Source organism: Leucoraja erinacea, chromosome 3 (assembly GCF_028641065.1).
Source record: "Leucoraja erinacea ecotype New England chromosome 3, Leri_hhj_1, whole genome shotgun sequence".
Lineage (NCBI taxonomy): Eukaryota > Metazoa > Chordata > Chondrichthyes > Rajiformes > Rajidae > Leucoraja > Leucoraja erinaceus.
The window spans coordinates 42,052,523-42,072,872 of NC_073379.1; the positions used below are offsets into that span (position 1 = coordinate 42,052,523).

The 20,350-nt window shown below is 42.7% G+C and overlaps 1 protein-coding gene across 1 annotated transcript; it reads left to right on the forward strand.

The window, feature by feature from the left end:
- Nucleotides 1–12,889: 12,889 nt before the first annotated feature.
- Nucleotides 12,890–17,653, forward strand: LOC129695533 (T-cell acute lymphocytic leukemia protein 2-like). Its single transcript, XM_055632537.1, has 2 exons — nt 12,890–13,629; nt 15,437–17,653. Exon 2 carries the CDS (start codon nt 15,451–15,453, stop codon nt 15,898–15,900), a length of 450 nt encoding a protein of 149 aa, XP_055488512.1. The 5' UTR covers nt 12,890–13,629; nt 15,437–15,450; the 3' UTR covers nt 15,901–17,653.
- Nucleotides 17,654–20,350: the final 2,697 nt, after the last annotated feature.

Sequence of the window (20,350 nt, forward strand, 5' to 3'; positions counted from 1 at the left end):
CATTTGTTCATCTGAAAATAAACATGACTTCATCTCCATAACCACTGCTGACACTAATCTCCTTCAACACTTTTAGAGTTCCACCAGTTCTGTACATTACATTTTAATCACCCTACTGTAGGACGCATGCACTCACTGCTTGGGCCCTAAACTCTGAATCTCCCTCGCCAAATATCATTGCCCCTTTGCCTTTCTTCACTCAAGCCATATTGTACAACCAACCTCTCTTACAAAACGGTTCTTCATCAGGCCAAAGCATCCTTGTGTGATCTAGTGTGCTACCTTTCACCATAATAAAGGTAGTCGGTAAATTCAAGTTATTGTTATACTAACAAGAACTGGTAGGAGAAGTGGTGGCAGGATTTTGGAAAAAAATATTGGAGGCTTCTTCCTTTTGCAACTCTCCACAGTTTAACCCTCACTTTAACATCTTCCAGCCCTTGCACTCTCAATTTGGCAGCTGTAACTACACTGAGTTTTGGAATCTCCTCATTAAACCCCTTTACCTTCCTATTCTAAGACGCTCATGCCATATATTATTTAGGAAATGAAGAGGATGATCTCATATTTCACTTGGGAAACTTACACCCAGTGCTATGAAATTGACTTCTCTAAAACTTAAAGTAACCCTTTCTATTAATGCCACTTTTTGGACTATGACTGTCTGAGATAGCAGTGGGTAACTGAGATAGCAGGAAGATGGGTAGAAATAGAATCAATACTAACTTTCTGAAGGCAATGATCAATAATAGTACGATTAAACGAGAACTTACCAGTTTGAAGTTTGATCTTTATTTTATGAGGAGTTACGTCGAGGGACTACGTGAAGAAGGCCGTCCAGGCGCACGCGCGTCAAACTTCAAAGCAGCGGTGTGAAATCACAGATGATATACTCCGAAGCATAATAGTAAGCTACGTGATACACTTAACTTACCTTTGATCTTATTAGCGTGGGAGCGGAGGGCACATAGTCCCTCGACGTAACTCCTCATAAAATAAAGATCAAACTTCAAACTGGTAAGTTCTCGTTTAATCTTACTATTTTACTTCGGAGTCACGTGAGTGACTACGTGAAGATTTTAAAGCTTCTGTGATTTCAGGCCGTAGATTGAGTTCCGGCGTATCACTGCATTTTGCTTCACTCTATGAGTGAAAAACAGTCAATAACATGCAAACCATCATACTTGTTTAATTAATTAATGGTTTATTTTATGGTAAAGCATTATGTGTCCCATTTTAATCTCTAGAGACATTTAATACTGAATTCAAAATAGTACCACCAAATACACCAGGGTCTGCAATTTCTTTGTGATAATACTTGTGCAACATCCTTTCATTATCCCAACCTGCGGCCACAAGTATATGGTCTATTGGAACGTCCAAATCCTTTGCCACCAATGTTGCCGCCGCCCTGGTGGAATGAGGTTTAAATTTGTCAGTATCAATTCCTGCATCCAATAGCACCTTCTTCAGCCATCTTGAAATTGTTTGTGTTGTCACTTCTTTGTGTGGCTTTTATGGCTGATGAATCATCCAGATTCTACACCGCTAAGATGTTTGGTAGTCTCAATGTAGCATTTTAAATATGTAACTACACGAAGTCTTTGATCTGCAGGATATGCTGAAAATCAATTTACACCCCGAGATTCCTGGTCTGCTCTGTTTTAGCAGGTCATAGACATAGAATGTAATTTCCTCTGTTTTCATTCCCATTTTGTCTGTCCTTAACTTGTGTAAGGTTTGTACTCTTTGAGCTGATACTAAAGCCATTAACATGACTACTTTTATCGTAATTTTGTCTAACGACAAATTTGAGATGGGATCCCAATCCCTAAGTAGCATTAAAGATGCCCTCCATGTATCTACAAGTCAAAGGGTGTGATCCTAGAACTTGATGTTCCGATGGTCTCGATAAGTATGCCGACAAAGCATTCCTTGCTGTGTTGATCACACTATAGCTTAAATTATCATCAAAATGTAATTTTGACAAATTTCTACAACATCTGATGCGTCTGCAGTGCGGTAAGAAATATTTTGTGTTGAAGAACTGTTTCTATTTCTTAATGTAAGAAATGTACTGCTTCTAGGTACTTTTTAGAATCTGCAAATCAATAAATCAAGGATGAAATTCACCAGTTACAGGGTGCACAAGTAGGGTTTCTTGTCTAAAGACATCCATAATGGGTTCAGTCACCATTTTTAACCCTAATTGATACCATGTTTGTGTGGGACAATCTGGAACCACCAACAATCCTGAAGCATAATCTTGTTTGATCTTCTGTAGACACCTATTGATGAGACAAAAGGGAGGAAATGCATACAAAACATTCCACCCCAATTTAACGTAAACTCATCTTTTCCCAATTATTTTCACAATTATGTGGAAAATGTCATGATTTAACATCCATTCTGTGTTGTCATTGACATTTCTTGACCTAGTATCTGCAATTATGTTGAATTTACCTGGTAGGTAAATTTCAGAAAGCCAAATATCTTTCTCAATGCACCAGTGCCATATCATGTTTGCCAATCTGTCACATGCTTCTGACTTGATTCCACCCATGTGATTGACATGTGCCACTGCCGTAGTGTTGTCAATTTGAACCTGTACATGCAAATGTTGTACCTTTTGGCAAAGGGCTTTCAACCCATGCAATACTCAGAAATTCAAGCTAATTAATGCCATGTGTCTCGAGCAAAGGTTCTTCCTCTGCATTCCATCTATCCCCACAGCTTGAGATGGCATCCGCAGCTCCCCATCCCAGTGCACTTGCATCTGTTTGTAAAATGGTAGCTGGTGATTCAATCAGAATTTTCCTGTAAGAGTAATCCACATTTTTAATCCACCATTTCATATCCTCAATTGCTTTGTTAGTTAGTTGCATTGGCCTATTGGAATGTCCAGCATGTCTTACCAATACTGATATCTTTGCTCACTGCAGCTGCTGATAATGCAGTGGTCCAAACTGAACAGCTGGAAATGAAGCAAATTAGACTTGTTACTTGCCTGATTGATGGTTGTTTGCCTGCAATTAGCGCCTTACAACCCTTAATCACTTGCAACTTTTTGTCCTTGGGTAAGCTCACTGTCTTGTGTTCTGAATTAATAGTGAACCCCAAGTGATCAATTATTTTGTTGTGTGTCAGTCTGGATTTCTCTCGGTGAATCACAAAGCCCAGTTATTGAAATGTAAGTTTAACTGTTAAAACTGAGGCTTGTTGCCATATCTTCAGTGTCTCAACAATAACATGTCATCCAAATAAGCCATTATCAAATGGCCTTGAGCTCTGAACAATGCTAAGATTGGTTTCAGCAGTTCTGTAAACAATCTAGGAGCTGAAGTTATCACATTAGGCAATGCTTTGAATTGCCACAATTGAGTCATCCAGCCAAATTTGAAATATCTATGATCTTTATCTTGGAGATGTATGCTTGCCAAATAGCATTCTGTTGAAATTAATTGCAAAGCTTTAGTAAAATCTCCATTTTGAAATGTTTATACTGTACAAAAAGTTTGAGATTTGTGAAGTTGTTTTCTCTATTACCCCTTTTTTACTCAAAATATCGATTTCTATTTGAATTTTCCTAATCTCTTCTTTAGAGAAAATTGAATAATTTTTGGAATATGTTGAGTAGGGGATTTTCATTCTGTTAAAATTCAATTCTAAACCTCATTATACTGCACAGTATATATGCATCAGATGTTATTAGTTTCCATTCTTTTAAAAATAATTGTAACCTACCCCCAATTTGTAAGTAGGACACATCTGATATGTTTCTTTCAGAACCAGAACCACCTACCTCACGGTTTACCGGTAACACTTTTTGTATCTTGCCCCTTGTGGGAATACCATGTCCTCCACGTCCTGGGGTTGTATTCAGTTCCCCTTCGGTATGGATATTGCCTTCTAGCTGTGCTGCCAAACATCGGTGGCTTCATCATCCCGATGGTTATTGATTCTTCATTGAGAACCTTCAGTTTTTTGGCAAGCACCACTCCAAAGAGTAAGTGTGGCAATTATATATTAGATGGTTTACAAAGCCCTGCAAACTTAGGATGTATGTTAGGTCTTATCACAGACTTACTCCAAAATGTGTATTACACATCATTCCCATCACATCCTGTTGTGATGTTGTCACATTTCCTTCTTCCTGATCTCTGGCAAATGCCGTAATGCTTGACCCCATTAATTTTAATACCCGCTGTAATCTCATTACTTGAGCTCTTACTGCAGTGCCCATATAATTCCACACTTCTTTGTTAACAGCTGGAACTCCTAACCGAGCACAGTTCTGCGGGATTTTATATTTGTTCACAATTTCATCCATTGTTGGTTTTCCAACTGATGGGAAAGCAGGTAATTTATACTCTCTGCAATCTCCTTTGATAGAGGTTGTCCCTTGTTTCTGGGACTAGAGAACTTTTGGGCCAGCCCTGGCACTTTTCTTTTTTGCATTGGCTCTGGTCCTCACTGATTCGTTATCAGAGTATTCTGGATATTCCTCCTCATAATGGGTTTCACCTGGATTTTCATATCAGGTATTACATGCGATGGCTCTGTGATAGGCCTACGCTTTTTTGTCCCTCTTTGAGGTACATCAAGCTCTTCCATTGAGCTGTATATTGGCAGCCCACTTTTGGGTGTTGCTCCATATTCTGGGTCTCCTGTAGACCAATGCCTGTATTGTCTTTCAGACATTTCTGGTGCTGCCTCCCTGTCAGGTCGGCCCATATATTTTTCTTTATCATCAGGCATTTCGGTCGCTGGCTCAAATCTGGGCTAACGTTTCCCAGAACCTCTTCTGGGTGTTCCATGCGGTTGCTCTTTAAGCCCGCGTCTTTTATACTCCTTCTGGAGTTAGTTTTACCCATGAGGAATTCCAGTTTATAAATTCTATAGTTCAGACTCCTCAGAGTCTTCCAGGCCTGTTATTTCTTTATGGCCTTGCTCTCTATGGGAGTTTCAACGGGACTTTTCCCCCCCGTGTAAAATAGTTATTTCTTTACAATCGACTTTTTAGTCGGGCGCCCGCTACTCTCAGACACTTTGTCTTATTGAGTCCTTACTGCGGTGCGCTTACTATTCTTCCTCCCACCTTTCTCCATACATAAGACTTGCCTGTGTGTCTGCACGCAGTCTCCGAAGAAAAGTAGCCTGAAAGTAAAAGTAGAAAATACTTACATTCAGATTTTCTTTCAATCACCGCTTGGAGGTTCCACACCTCCTACCACGGTTGCAGCGCAATGCGTCTGACGAGATGATCCGCGTGCGCCTGGACGGCCTTCTTCACGTAGTCACGTGACTCCGAAGTAAAATTCAAGGTCACATATTTACAGGTCTGTGGGCAAGAACTGGGATTTGGAACTCATTGGTATTCTGTCGAAGAACTAGCACAGTCATGCTAGGCTGGAGAAGGGCTCACAACTGGAAATATTGCCTTTGTTTCTTACTCCATAGATGCTGCCTGACCTGCTAGGCATTTTCAACATTTTGATTTCATTTTAGATTTGCAACATCCACTGTTTTCCTTTTTTTTTTTTGAACCACATGCAATGTTTAGAGACACAGCATAGAAATGTGCCCTTCAGCCCATCGATCACCTGTTCACACTAGTTCTATGTTATCCCTATTTCCTACTCCCTACACACTAGACTTCAGAGATACAGCTTGGAAACAGGCCCTTTGACCCACGGATCCACGCCAGCCACCGATCCCTGTACACTAGCACCATCCTCTGTACTGGGGACAATTTACGATTTTACCAAACCCGACAAAACCCGTATGTCTTTGGAGCGTGGGAAGAAACCGGAGCACCAGGAGAAAACACATGCAGTCACCGGTAGAACATACAAACTCTGCAGACAGCATCCATACTCAGAATCAAACCTGCAAGGCAGCAACTCTACCAATGCACCACCCTGGCCACGAGCAATTTACAGAGATGAGTTAACCCACAAACCGACATGTCTTTGGGATGTGGGAGGAAACCGGAGCACCTGAAGGAAACCTACACGGTCACAGGGAGAATGGGAAAACTCCACACAAACGGCCCCCAAGGTCAGGATCGAACCTGGTTCTCTGGCGCTTTGAAGCTACAGCTCTACTAACAGTCAATTTGATCAAAGGAAGCGGACGTTCGCATTTTAGCAACAGAAGGGCAAACCTTGGGAGTAATGTTTTGTTTAAACATTTGTGTTCAAGGTGAAAATCAGTGGTTGTATTATATGGATTGAAAAAAATCCAGAGCACTGAGATGGTGTTGGAGGACCTGCTTTGGAGGTAAAGTAATATTAGAAAAAGTGGAAGAAGCAGATAAAAAAGACATTTGGATAGATCTATGGATAGGAAAGTTTGAGAGGGATATGGGCCAAATGCAAGCAAATGGGACCAGCATAAAATGGCAACTTAGTTGGCTAAGGCAAGGTGGGCTGAAGGGCCTATTTCTATGATGTAAAACTCTATGACATTATAAAAACAAGTGCATGCGGATATGGAGGATAGACTAGGTACCAGCCTCGAATAGCTGACGTCTAATCTGCAGTTTAGCGTAGAAAAAAGAAGAGTATAGAGAATGATTTATAAATTGAACTCTTAAGAGGAAAATTTGGGTTGGGATACTGGCTAGCTCCTTCCAGCTTCGGATGATAGCTAAAATAAAACAATTCCTCCAGTTTGATGACCTCGAAAAGATCATCCACACATTTATTTCCTCCCGCCTCGGTTACTGCAGCTCCCTTTACACTGGCATCAGCCAATCTTCCCTGTCCCGCATGCAACTGGTCCAAAACGCCGCAGCGAGACTCCTGACGGGCACCCGAAAAAGGGACCACATCACCCTCTCTCCACTGGCTCCCTGTGCGGTTCTGAATAAATTTCAAGATCCTTCTTTATGTCAGAATCAGAATCAGAATCAGAATCAATTTATTTGTCATTTGGACCCCTGGAGGTCCAAACGAAATGCCGTTTCTGCAGCCATACATAACACACAAATAGACCCCAGACACAACATAATTACATTTGACATAAACATAAACATCCATCACATAACTGTGATGGAGGCCAAATAAACGTATCTCTCCACTGCACTCTCCCCCCCCCGATGTCAGAGTCAAAGTCATAGCCCCCCGGCTGGCGATGGCGATTGTCCCGCGGCCATTAAAGCCACGCCGGGTGGTGCGAGGTCCCACACCGGGTCTTGGTGTTGGAGCCCCCGGTGTGCGCTCGCAGAGTCCGCGGCCATTCCAGCCGCGCGGGGCAGCGGTGCTAGGCCCCGCTCCAGGAGCTCTTCGACCCCGCAACTCGGGCGGGAGAAGTCGCCGCCGCAGAAGCCCCGAAAAGCGGTCTCCCCCCCAGGGAGCCGTGGGCTCCCGGCGCCGTCGTCACAGACCTGTAGAGAGCCTCCGACTCTCCGGCAGCAGCAGCAGCAGCAGCAGCAGCAACAGCATCAGCAGCAGCAGCAACAGCACCAGCAGCAGCAGCGCTCCTCCACCGCTCCGGACCCGGCCAGCTCCGCGACGGTGAGGTGAGTCGACACCTGAGTCCCCGGTCTCTTCCTGTTGGAGGCCGCTCCTCGTTACGGCCTCAACGACGACTGAGACCCGACGAGAAAAGGTCGGGTCTCAGTGCAGGGAGAGATTCAAAAAGTTCCCCCCCCCCAACCCCCCACACACACACACCCCAACATAAAATAACAAAAACTACACAGAAACACAGACAAAAAATAATAAAAACGCGGACAGGCTGCAGAGGCCGCTGCTGGCCAGAGCCGCGCCGCCTACCGCTACAAAGCCCTTAACGGGCTCGCCCCCACTTACATCAAAAGTCTGCTTACCCACCACACCACCTCCAGATCCCTCAGATCAGCCAATTTCGGGTTACTGAACATCCCGCGGTCTAGGCATAAGCTCACGGACGACCGCACCTTTGCGGTTGCAGCTCCTAGACTGTGGAACAGCATCCCCCTTCCCATCAGAAATGCCCCCTCCATCGATTCTTTTAAGTCAAGACTTAGAAACATAGAAACATAGAAATTAGGTTAGGTGCAGGAGTAGGCCATTCGGCCCTTCGAGCCTGCACCGCCATTCAATATGATCATGGCTGATCATCCAACTCAGTATCCCGTACCTGCCTTCTCTCCATACCTCCTGATCCCCTTAGCCACAAGGGCCACATCTAACTCCCTCTTAAATATAGCCAATGAACTGGCCTCAACTACCCTCTGTGGCAGAGAGTTCCTGAGATTCACCACTCTCTGTGTGAAAAAAGTTCTTCTCATCTCGGTTTTAAAGGATTTCCCCCTTATCCTTAAGCTGTGACCCCTTGTCCTGGACTTCCCTAACATCGGGAACAATCTTCCTGCATCTAGCCTGTCCAACCCCTTAAGAATTTTGTAAGTTTCTATAAGATCCCCTCTCAATCTCCTAAATTCTAGAGAGTATAAACCAAGTCTATCCAGTCTTTCTTCATAAGACAGTCCTGACATCCCAGGAATCAGTCTGGTGAACCGTCTCTGCACTCCCTCTATGGCAATAATGTCCTTCCTCAGATTTGGAGACCAAAACTGTACGCAATACTCCAGGTGTGGTCTCACCAAGACCCTGTACAACTGCAGTAGAACCTCCCTGCTCCTATACTCAAATCCTTTTGCAATGAAAGCTAACATACCATTCGCTTTCTTTACTGCCTGCTGCACCTGCATGCCCACCTTCAATGACGGGTGTACCATGACACTCAGGTCTCGCTGCATCTCCCCCTTACCCAATCGGCCACCATTTAGATAATAGTCTGCTTTCCCGTTTTTGCCACCAAAATGGATAACCTCACATTTATCCACATTATACTGCATCTGCCAAACATTTGCCCACTCACCCAGCCTATCCAAGTCACCTTGCAGTCTCCTAGCATCCTCCTCACAGCTAACACTGCCCCCCAGCTTAGTGTCATCCGCAAACTTGGAGATATTGCCTTCAATTCCCACATCCAGATCATTAATGTGATCACTTAATCACTTAAAACTCATTTTTACTCTCAAGCCTTTCTTGACGTCCTCAGAAGGAAGGCTATATGTATGTATTTATGTATGTACTTATTCTATGAACGAATGATGTATAACACCAATGTAAAGCACTTTGGTCAACGAGAATTGTTTTTTAAATGTGCTATAGAAATAAAAGTGACTTGACTTGACTTTCTCTCTCTCTCCATCCCTTCCACTTCCCAGTTCTCGGACCAGTCTGACTGTTCCTGATTACATTTTATCTGTTTGCTTTGTTGTCACCTTCTCCTCGCTAACAATGATCAATTCTACATTTTCTTTGACCCTTATCTCTTTCGATGTCTCATTTTCACACCTTATCTTCCCTTATCTCTGTGTCTCCCTCACCCCTGACTCAGTCTGAGGAAGGGTCTTGATCCAAAACGTAACCATTCCTTCTATTCAGAGATGCTGCCTGCCCCGCTGTTACTCCAGCATGTTGTGCCGATTTCAGGATGATCTTAGAGTTTGACATCGGAGACCCTTGGACTATCATTGATCGGACTTTACTGAAGCAAAAAATAAGCTGCTGGAGGAACTCAGTGGGTCTTGATTAGAATAGAATAGAATAGTTTCTTTATTGTCATTGTAACATGAACCATGTACAACGAAATTTAAAAATGTCAGCTAGTCAGTGCACCATTCAAACATTTCTAAAAGCTAACGATACATACAAGGTAAAATATTAAAAGATAAACAACTAAAATAAATATCACGAAAATAGCACGCATAAACACCCAACCCTCCATCCTTCTGTCGATTTCACAGTGTACCACAGTCCCTTAGTATGTCTCGCCCCTGCGTTCCTTGGCGACATTTTTACTGAATTAGTACGGGTGTCAGATGTTATGGGGAGAAGGCAGGAGAATGGGGTTAGGAGGGAGAGATATATCAGCCATGATTGAATGGTGGAGTAGACTTGATGGGCCGAATGGCCTAATTCTCCTCCTACGTGATCTTACGCAACATCTGTGGGAGACATGGACTGATGACATTTCGGGTGGGGACTCGACTTCATTCTGACCCGCTGAGTTCCGCCAGAATATGTTGTCTGTTTGGCTGTGTGTCTGTCTCCCTCTCTCTTTCACAAACCCTGCTTATCAATGGAAGTTGATAAGATAAGTTGAAATCATATGAGTTGGGTATTTAAATCAAGTTAAATAAACCTAGAATATAAATGTGGTGCTTTATTTGGCCTTACCTGTATGAACACCCAAGCAATATGTTTTTTTTTCACTGAAGTAGTCCAGTAAGTATTTAGTTCATGAATAAATAGATCGAGGGTTATTATTGTCAGGTTACCGGGGTACAGGGATAAGCTTTGTTCTGCATGTTTTCCAATCAGATCATACAATACAGTACATCAATACAATCGAATCAAAGTCGTACAATGGGTAAAGCAAAGGGGAAGATATAGAGTGCAGAATATAGTCTCAGCATTGTAGCGCTAGTTCCACAGGCACGGGGTCAAATCAAATTACGGGAAGTTATCGGGTACATGTGAGAGAGAGACTGCAGGGAAAATATGAGCGCTTGTCAAATTGATGGTTAGAACACGAGTTTTGTTTTGCACTTACGTGTCCATTGTCCTTGTTAAAATGAAAGTTATTTAACCTATTTTTGGGTGGGGGTGACGACGACCTCAGAACACATTTTAACAAATAATACATTTTATCCATTTCCGTGCATTTGTTTTCCAGATTCATACGTTTATATTCAAAGGAAAATGCTGTCTCTGAGGCATGCCGAATGCGCTCATCCTTAAGAGCTGTTATTTGCAGTCCGAACGTCCAATCACTTGTGCATTTGATTTACAATGCAAAGCGGTGAAGTCCTGCAATTCAACTGATAAACCGCCCCCCTTGTATCTTTTTACTGATTGCGTAACAATTAATCCTTAATTAATAACTGCATCGTTTCCTTATCACTTCCTCCCAGGGCCCGTCGAATCCTTATCAGCAGAATGCAGCTTCTGTTCAGACAAGAACTGCTTCCTTCCCGCCGTTATCTGACTCTTGAACGGTTCTCTCAAACGCTAAACGAATCCTTAAAAACCTACCTACCTCGTTGCGGCCCTTACACTTTTTAATCGGCACTTTCTCTGCAGCCGTAACAGTTTATTTGCACTACCTTGATGTATGTATGTACTCATGTATAGTATGATCTGAACAGGGTTTTTTTTTTAGTAACAATGAACTGCAGATGCTGGTTTACACAAAAGGACATAAAATGCTGGAGTAACTCCGAGGGTCAGGTAACATCTCTGGAGAACATAGCCACATGGATAGGTGACGTTTCCGGTCGGGACCTTTTTCAGACTGTTTATGTTACTGTAACCCGCTGCACGTGACAATAATATCAACCCTAACCCTAAAGTCTCGCTCACCTTCATCCCACTGATGAAGAATTTCACTGTAGCCTTCCACACACTTTCTCCTGAACCCTCCCACGTCTCCCCTCTCTGCTCTACGAGATTTCACTGAGCCAACCTGCAACTCGCCTTCGCCGCTCTGCCCTTCACAAAGAACTGACTGGGAGTTTCAGCAGTGGTGGATTTGTTTGAATAGATTTATTGTGTGAAGCGCGCTGAATGACTGAAGTCACTTCGGACTGATTGCTGCCATTGCGTTAACACCCGGCAAAGTCACCTCGGAAAGTACTGAGGAACGATGCGAGTTGGCCTTTCTTAAAGCATCAGATGACCCCTTAGATAACACTAAACAGCCGCAAACGTTCATTTTCAAGACTAATCCAGATGAATCAATTAAAGGCGAACCGGGTCCCCGTCCCCGTCCCCTACAGCCCACTAAATATCAGAGCCTACTAGAGTCCTGGAAGTGTGTCGGCCAGAATTGCAGGTGCGGTCTTTTGCTGTGCAAAGTGCAATGAATAGTAAGGATCTTTTTTTATATAACTCGAACCCAAGGGGCAGTTTTTGCAACCCCACGATAATCGCTCTAATCGGATTATGTAAATTCCTACTCCACAAGGTAAAACGCCATAGCAGGCTGTCATTTTCAAACAAAGCACTTAAAGAGAGGGAGGGAATTAATAGTATACATTAGAAACAAGTAAAGCTTGCGGCAAAGGATGAGAATTGCTGATTTATTTTACTGGATAAAGTACAGTTTTTGCCTGATGCTTGTTTCTAACCACAACCGTGAATGATATGGACTATCCTTGGTTGTACTAAGGACCTGGTTTATTTTTGCACTAGCATTGACGTTATTAGTTTATTGATCTTTTGTTTATTATCCAGTATCTGTGTATTGTGGTTACCGAACTGTTATGCTGCTGCAAGTAGGAGTTTCATTGCCTCGTTTTCGGAACATATGACAACTAAACACATTAAAAAGGACACAAAGTGTTGGAGCAATTCAGCTGGTCAGGCAGCATCCCTGGAGATCGTGAATAGGTGATATTTCGGACCGGGACCCTTTTATTTGTAAACCAGCATCTGCAATTCTATGTATCTGACAATTAAACGCATTTGACTTTAGCGGCAGTGTTGTTCTCCATGTGTATTCAAGTGGCGTGTATGTTAAACACAGTTTATGAAGTTAACATTCATCAGTATAACAAGAACATTTCCATTTGCGGATTCAAAACTCAGGAAACGCACAGGGTTCCGCACAACTGTTTCCTAAAGATAGACACAAAGTGTTGGAGTAACTCAGCGGGTCTCTGGAGAAATCCGAATAGGTGACGTTTCGGGTCGAAAACCTTCTCGACTCGAAACGTCACCAAGGGGATCAGGGGGTATGGAGAGAAGGCAGGTACGGGATACTGAGTTGGATGATCAGCCATGATCATATTGAATGGCGGTGCAGGCTCGAAGGGCCGAATGGCCTACTCCTGCACCTAATTTCTATGTTTCTATGTTTCTATTAATTTCTCCAGAGACGCTGCCTGACCCGCTGAGTTACTCCAGCACTTTGTGTCTATCTTTGGTGTAAATCCGCAACTGCAGTTCTTTGTTTCTACATGTTTCTTCAAGATGCTTGAGGTGTCAGGTACCAGAGGGTTCACACGTCAAGCCAGAAAACGATCTGAAATATGGCCCGTTTCCCCAGGTCAGATGCTGCAGATTTAAACAGAGCGGTTGTCACCTCAACGCGGGTTGGGCACAGTTTAGGTAGTGCGAATCCACGTGTTAGTACTCCAAACACAACATTACCCTAGCTTTTAAACGAATTGTCCCAGAAACACCATTCGCCTTCGAAAGCCCAGTGACACTCCTGTGAAGTTGTGAAGATGGAACGCCAATTTTGTTTTTAAACAGAGAATACAAGATGTCAAGGACCGAGCCTCTTCTAGCTCGTGGTCTCCAAGGAGACTGAAATACATTCACTTGTAGCGCCAAGCAGTGACACATGTCAAACAAAAGGACAGGCACACTATAAATGACAGGAGCCCTCCCATCGCACCGCGCCCCCCACCCACTCTCCTCTCCCCGTGTTTCAGTCCTGCGGAGATCTGGGTATCACAGCCACCGCAACACTCACACGGCGCAGGACGCAACGCCAACTCTTCCAGCCACTGCATCAGTTAGTTGCAGGCGCGTCACCGCCAGCCAGCATCTCCTGAAACAGGTAAGGGGTGAAACTGAGCTGTTAGGAACACATTGAACGGGGCAGCTTTACTGCAACGCAGTTAGATATAATTACCCCTTCCCGCCACCTCCCCTCCCCTCTCAGTAACTTACTGCCGTTGTAACATTCATGTAACCAAGTGGTTTGAGTGTTTTTTCTTGTTTCCGCCACCTCCGTATTTTTGTTTACATTTTTCCACGGATCGTTTACTTTGCATTGACTGAGGCGCGATGGAACGATCGTTTTGGATGTCAGCATGGCAGCTCACATAATGATGCTAATGCAGTACTTTGCTGTGGCGAAGGCGGGGATTTTCGATCTCAGTCTGTTTGCAAACAATATAAACGTAAAACAACTACATAAACATCGTTAGCAATTTTGACATAATGAGCGTTAGGAATTGTTCCTTGTTTTTGTGACAGGTGTGTCAGAATGCCTTTTGGTCAAAGTGCCATGGATTTGCTATCGCCATCTATATAATTGATTTAAATGTTTTAAAAACGTGGGATCCGCGCCACAGTAGCGGTAAAATATTCGGTTTCTATGAAAGGTGGGAATGAGCAGTCTTCCAGAATTAATTTAAGGCAGAAAAGGGTCTTTTAAATCTGAGGTCAAACTCTTCAATAATAATTTGAGGTATTCTATCAAATAACCTGCATTGTGGGTTGTATGCAAAACAAAGCATTTCACTGATCTAGGTACCTGTGACAATAAAGTATAGCTGAATACCTGAAACAATCGCTGAGAAACTAACAGTCAGACGACATCTCTCACCCTGCAAAAACCTGGTGTTACTCTCACAGCCACAGATCATCTGCAGTTGGAAACGTAACCTTATCCCTTCATTGACACAGGGTCGAAATCCAGGAGCTCCCTCCTCCCTCCCTCATCACATGGACTCCAATGGTTCAAAATGGGGACTAGCCAACACCTTCTCTGGGGGAAAACGAGGCCAGGCAGTGAACGATGGCTGTGGCAATCCTCAATTCACAAAATATTAAACAAAATCTCTGTTAAAATGAATAAATATTGCAAAATGGTCCAACATTTAAAATGTAGATGGAGTACAAATGCATGCGAGAAGGCTATTTATCCTCTCTGACCTCTCCAGCATACAGTTGGAGTGCTTTAGTCAGTCTCTTTATATGCAACTAGATTCCTAACTCACTTCAGTAATTGTCTAACAAGGGTTGACCTCAGCTTCAAAACATTGAATGAATTTTTGCTGCAGTTGGGTTGTAGGTTTTCAGTCAGGGTATAATTCCACATTCAACATCACCTTGTTTTCTTTGGCATGTCGGAGACCTGATAGAAATACTGTATATAAAATCATGAGATGCTTAGATAGGGGAGGCAGTCAGAACCTTTTCCCCATGGTGACCAAAGGGCTTCGCTTCCATGTGAGAGAGACAAAGTATAAAGCGGATGTGCCGGGCAAGCTTTTTATACAGATGATAGCGAGTGCCTGGAAGGTGTTGCCGAGGGTGGTGGTGGAATGGCGTTTAAGAGGCTTTTAGATAGGCAAATGGATATGCAGGGAATGGATGGGTGTGGATCATATACAGGCAGATGAGATTAGTTTAGCTTTGCATCATATTTGGCATGGTCATTGTAGGCCAAAGGGCCCATTACTGTGCTGTACTGTTCTATGTTCTATGTTCTATGTTCTATGATCCGGTCTTTATTGTGTTGCTAATTATGGGAGCTTGGTCTGTGCAATATGGCTGCTGTGTTTCCACTATTACAACAGCCACCCCACTTAAATGATTTGGTGCTGAAATGTTTTAGTCGGCCTTATTATTTGCAGAGCTCCCCGACACGATGACCAGAAAGGTTTTTAGCAACACCAGGGAGAGATGGAGGCAACAAAACGTGAACAGTGCCTTTGCCGAGCTGCGAAAACTCGTCCCTACACATCCCCCGGATAAGAAGCTCAGCAAGAACGAGATTCTTCGTCTGGCGATGAAATACATCGATTTTCTGGTCAAGCTACTAAAAGATCAAGGAATTGGTGAAGAGAGCATGGGGTCAAGCAAAGTTGGTTCTTTCCCTGAATCTTGGCAGCTTGGGTCCCGTGGAGAAGGGAGCCCTGAGGTTGAGAGTAATGTCCCATCACCACCATCGGCCTGTTGCAGCAGTTGGATGGAGGGGTCTTTGAGTTCACCTGAGGGACATTCCCAATCAAATGATCACACAATGACCCCCAGCACTGCAATTTTGTACCTTAATCAGTTTGCCTTGTTCAAGAACCTGCAGGTTTTGACCCATTAGACACTAGCATGACCAGACCTGCTCATTGCTGGTTTGTTTGATCTCACTGATTAACCGTTTATTTACCAAGGTGAAACACTTGCCACATAAGCCCCCATTTAAAAATAAACAGATGAAAATCAAACACTGGAATTAATAATCTGAAAATTTAAATTCTGGTGTGAAATTCATGTTGTTAACCCAATGTGTATATTTACATTTGTGGGTTGACCTAGTGATATATTAAACTGAAGGTTAATTTCCTTTTACATCTGTTATACGAAGCATTCATGATTATATTCGTATCATTGCCTCCTTTAACTTACTGCCTTCCATAGACTGATGGGGAGGTAGTGGATGTGTAGAGGAAGGGGGAGGGAGGGCGGAAAATACAGTTCTACGCAAGAGCAATGTTAATTGATCAACAAAAAAATAAAATGAGATGATTTATACAAGGGACAATTAAAGGAGGAACGTTTTTATCACGTTTTCCACAAGTTACGTTCTGTGCTTTCTAACATTAACTGGCAATGGATTGTAATTAGTGTGCAATATACTGTAAGAATACCTCTTGTTTTCTACAATTTTGTGGCTCTTCACATTTGACGCTGTTGATGTCTGAATCACACCTTTGATCACTGGAGGTATAGTCAATCCAAATTAAATTGTAACTAATCCCCAGAGTAAGTAGGGAGCTATTTAGAATAACAGGTCTGCGATAATGATGTGTTATTCTGCATTTGATATATTTTGGTTCTAATTATTATGAAAAATGTATTTTATTGTGATGTGGATGTTGTTTGTTAATATTTTAAAATGTGTTTGAAGGCACGATGCAAATAATAACATAATTTATTTTCTGCTAAATATGCTCCTGCAAGATTGTGGCACGATACTGGTGTGGGCAGTAGGTGCTTTACAGTTCAACAGAGAAACACACCTCTTCTTCTTGTGTGCCACCATCATAGCCTTTCCGCTGGTAGGCACAAGGGTGTCAGCTTTCTCTGCAATTGATGACAGCAGCACCAGCAGACAAAAGGTCTTCCATTTCTCAAAAGAGTTGATAACCTTCCTTATTTTTATTTCCAAATTAATTTATTGTTAATATTATTTAATTTAAAAAAATGTATGTTCCTACTTAGAGAGGATGCAATGGATATTTATATATTGGTCCCAGTCATAAGGGACTTCAGTTTTGTGGATAGATATAGAAGCTCCCTGAAAAGTCCGAAATATTCTGGACAAAGTGAACAATGATGAAGTGGTTATATTGAGATAGGTGATTTTAAATCACGAGCAAAAGAACCAAAGGAGTAATTAAGATAAATGTCTTCACGCAATTAGTTGTGTTCTGAAATTCACTGGCTGAAGTGTGGTGGAAGTTGATTCAATTACAGGATTAAAAAAAGTCAAGGGGCCGAATGGGCTCCATTTCTGCTGCAACCAATCAATAATTTCATTTAACTTTATGACAAGGTGAAAGTTTTGGTTGAACCAGCCAAAGAATCTACAAATGTACAAAATGCCTGAATTTTACTTTGGGAATGCTCAAATAAAGATGAACATAGAATGACGCATGGGGTTTGCAAACTGACAGCTCTGAGTTCAAGGCATTGATTCTTAAATAATCTTTAAACAATAATTCTGAAGCCTCATGATCAGCTGTGTTTTCAAATAAGTATGTATTTTGTGTAATATGATAAATGATATTTGATCACCTGTAACTATTTATACTGGATGTTGTAAATGCATGTGGAAATAAAGAAAAGATAGTCATGTTTCTCGATCTTTATTTTTAACCAGCCTTTTTACTTTTGTCCTTGTTCATGGTCTCCTGGTTGCTTGTCATTTCCCAGCCAATTGAGTAGATAGGCTCGCTCTGAACAATGATTTAATGCTATTCTTGCTCTGGGCTTGGATAAGGAAGTAAACAGACCAAGCTCATAATAAAATCAGAAAATGTTGGAAATATGTAGCAGATTAGGAAGAGAAACAGAGTTCAGTTTTCAGGTTGAAGACCCTTCATGAGCACTTGGGAGGAGACAAAAGAAGCTTGTTAAACTGCAGGGAGAGTAGGGTAGGGGATGTGTCTGAGGGGGATAAAGGATGTGTCCATGGGAATAAGCCATAAATAAGGTTGGTCAATGAGTGAATGGGAGCAGTTAAAGAATGAGAACTCAGATGAAAAAAGAACATAAACCAAAGAATGCAGGAGTTGTGAAATGCAGAGCAGGAAGGCATGGCCAACTGGTTAGTCTGGACATGTCCTCCACTCCTAGAGGAAAAGAAATGGAACAAAAAACAATGAACAAGCTGAGCCACGATCACAGAACAAGTTCACAATTCCTTTCACTTTCAAGTGAAAGCAGTTGTTCTTCAGTTTGCATCTTTTCCAGGGTTGTATTTGGGACTAAATAGTACCGTGGTTAACTTGCTGGGAGTGTTCATAGGGCTGGAATAGTGATCCAGGCAAAGGAGTCGGAATACCACCAGAGCATTCGGAGTAGGTTAAATTCAAATTGTTAAACAAATCTGGAATAAAAACCCTATAGTCAGTCATGATGAAGCAAAAAGGTTTAGGTTTATTATTGACATCTGCACCAGTGTACAGTGAAACACTTTTGTTTGTGCTAGAGAAGTGAAGAGAAAGATACCAGAGTGCAGAATACAGTTCTCAGCATGGTGGCATAACAGTTCCAAGAAAAAGACCAATGTCTGCAATGGGGTAGGTTGGAGAATTGGGACTATACCCTAGCTTATGGAAGGACTATTCAGAAGTCTGATAACAGAGGGGAAGGTATCCCTGAGCCTGATGGAATGCGCATTCAAGCTTCAGTACATTCTGCCTGGTTCGAGTCAAGAGTCATAGAAACATAGAAAATAGGTGCAGGAGTAGGCCATTCGGCCCTTCGAGCCTGCACCGCCATTTAATATGATCATGGCTGGTCATCCAACTCAGTATCCTGTACCTGCCTTCTCTCCATACCCCCTGATCCCTTTAGCCACAAGGGCCACATCTAACCATAGCCAATGAACTGGCCTCAACTACCTTCTGTGGCAGAGAATTCCAGAGATTCACCACTCTCTGTGTGAAAAATGTTTTCCTCATCTCGGTCCTAAAAGATTTCCCCCTTATCCTTATACTGTGACCCCTTGTTCTGGAACAGCGTTTTATTGTTATATGTCCTGAAACGGAGCAATGAAATTTCTTACTTGCAGCAGCACGACAGGTTTGTAAACACAGCACTCAATAGATAATACAACAAAGACATAAAAATAGTTCACAAAAAAACTCCAATATAATGCAAAAGCTAAAGATAGTCTGGAGTCCCTTGTGAAACCATAGGTTGGAGTTCGTAGTGTTCAATAGCCTGTTTGCCATTGGGAAGCAGCTGTTCCTGAACCTGGACATTACAATTTTCAGACCTTTTTCCCAGTGGCAGGAGTGAAATGAGTGAGTGGCCAGGGTGATGTGGGTCCTTGTTGATGCTGGCTGTCTTTTGAGGCAGCACCTTCTATAGATCCCTTTGATGGTGGGCAATCACTACCCATGATGGACTGAGCAGAATCCATCACATTTTATAATCTCCTTCATTCAGGCAGGGAGAAGAAGGAATGGCCGGGATGGGAAAGATCTTTGATCATTAAGAAGAAAGAGAGCACTGGTGAGCTTACTAATCGCAAAGGGACTGGCAGGCCAAGGAAGATCTCCACAGCTGATGACAGAAGAATTCTCTCTCTAATAAAGAAACATCCCCAAATACCTGTCCGACAGATCAAAAATGCTCTTCAGGAGTCGGGTGTGGATTTGTCAATGACCACTGTCCACAGAAGACTTCATGAACAGAAATACAGAGGCTACTGCAAGATGCAAACCACTGGTTAGCTGCATAAATAGGATGGCCAGGTTACAGTTTGCCAAGAAGTACCTAAAAGAGCAACCACAGTTCTGGTCCTGTGGGCAGATGAGACAAAGATTAACTTATATCAGAGTGATGGAGGAGAGCAAAGTATGGAGGAGAGAAGGAACTGCCCAAGATCCAAAGCATAGCACCTCATCTGTGAAACGTGGCGTGGTGGTGTTATGGCCTGGGCATGTATGGCTGCTGAAGGTACTGGCTCACTTATCTTCATTGATGATACAACTGCTGATGGTTGTAGCATAATTAATTCTGAAGTGTATAGACACATCCTATCTGCTCAAGTTCAAACAAATGCCTCAAAATTCATTATCCGGCGGTTCATTCTATAGCAAGACAATGACCCCAAACATGCTGCTAAAGCAACAAAGGTGTTTTTCAAAGCTAAAAAATTGTCAATTTTTGAGTGGCAAAGTCAATCACCTGATCTGAACCCAATTGCGCATGCCTTTTATATGCTGAAGAAAAAACTGAAGAGGACTAGCCCCCAAAACAAGCACAATGGGTGCCAGGCTCCCACGCTGCACCTAAACTTTGGAATTCACTACCCC

What these genes read in the sequence shown, in the direction of transcription:
- LOC129695533 (XM_055632537.1), top strand. Translation starts at nt 15,451, where the DNA reads ATGACCAGAAAGGTTTTTAGCAACACCAGGGAGAGATGGAGGCAACAA.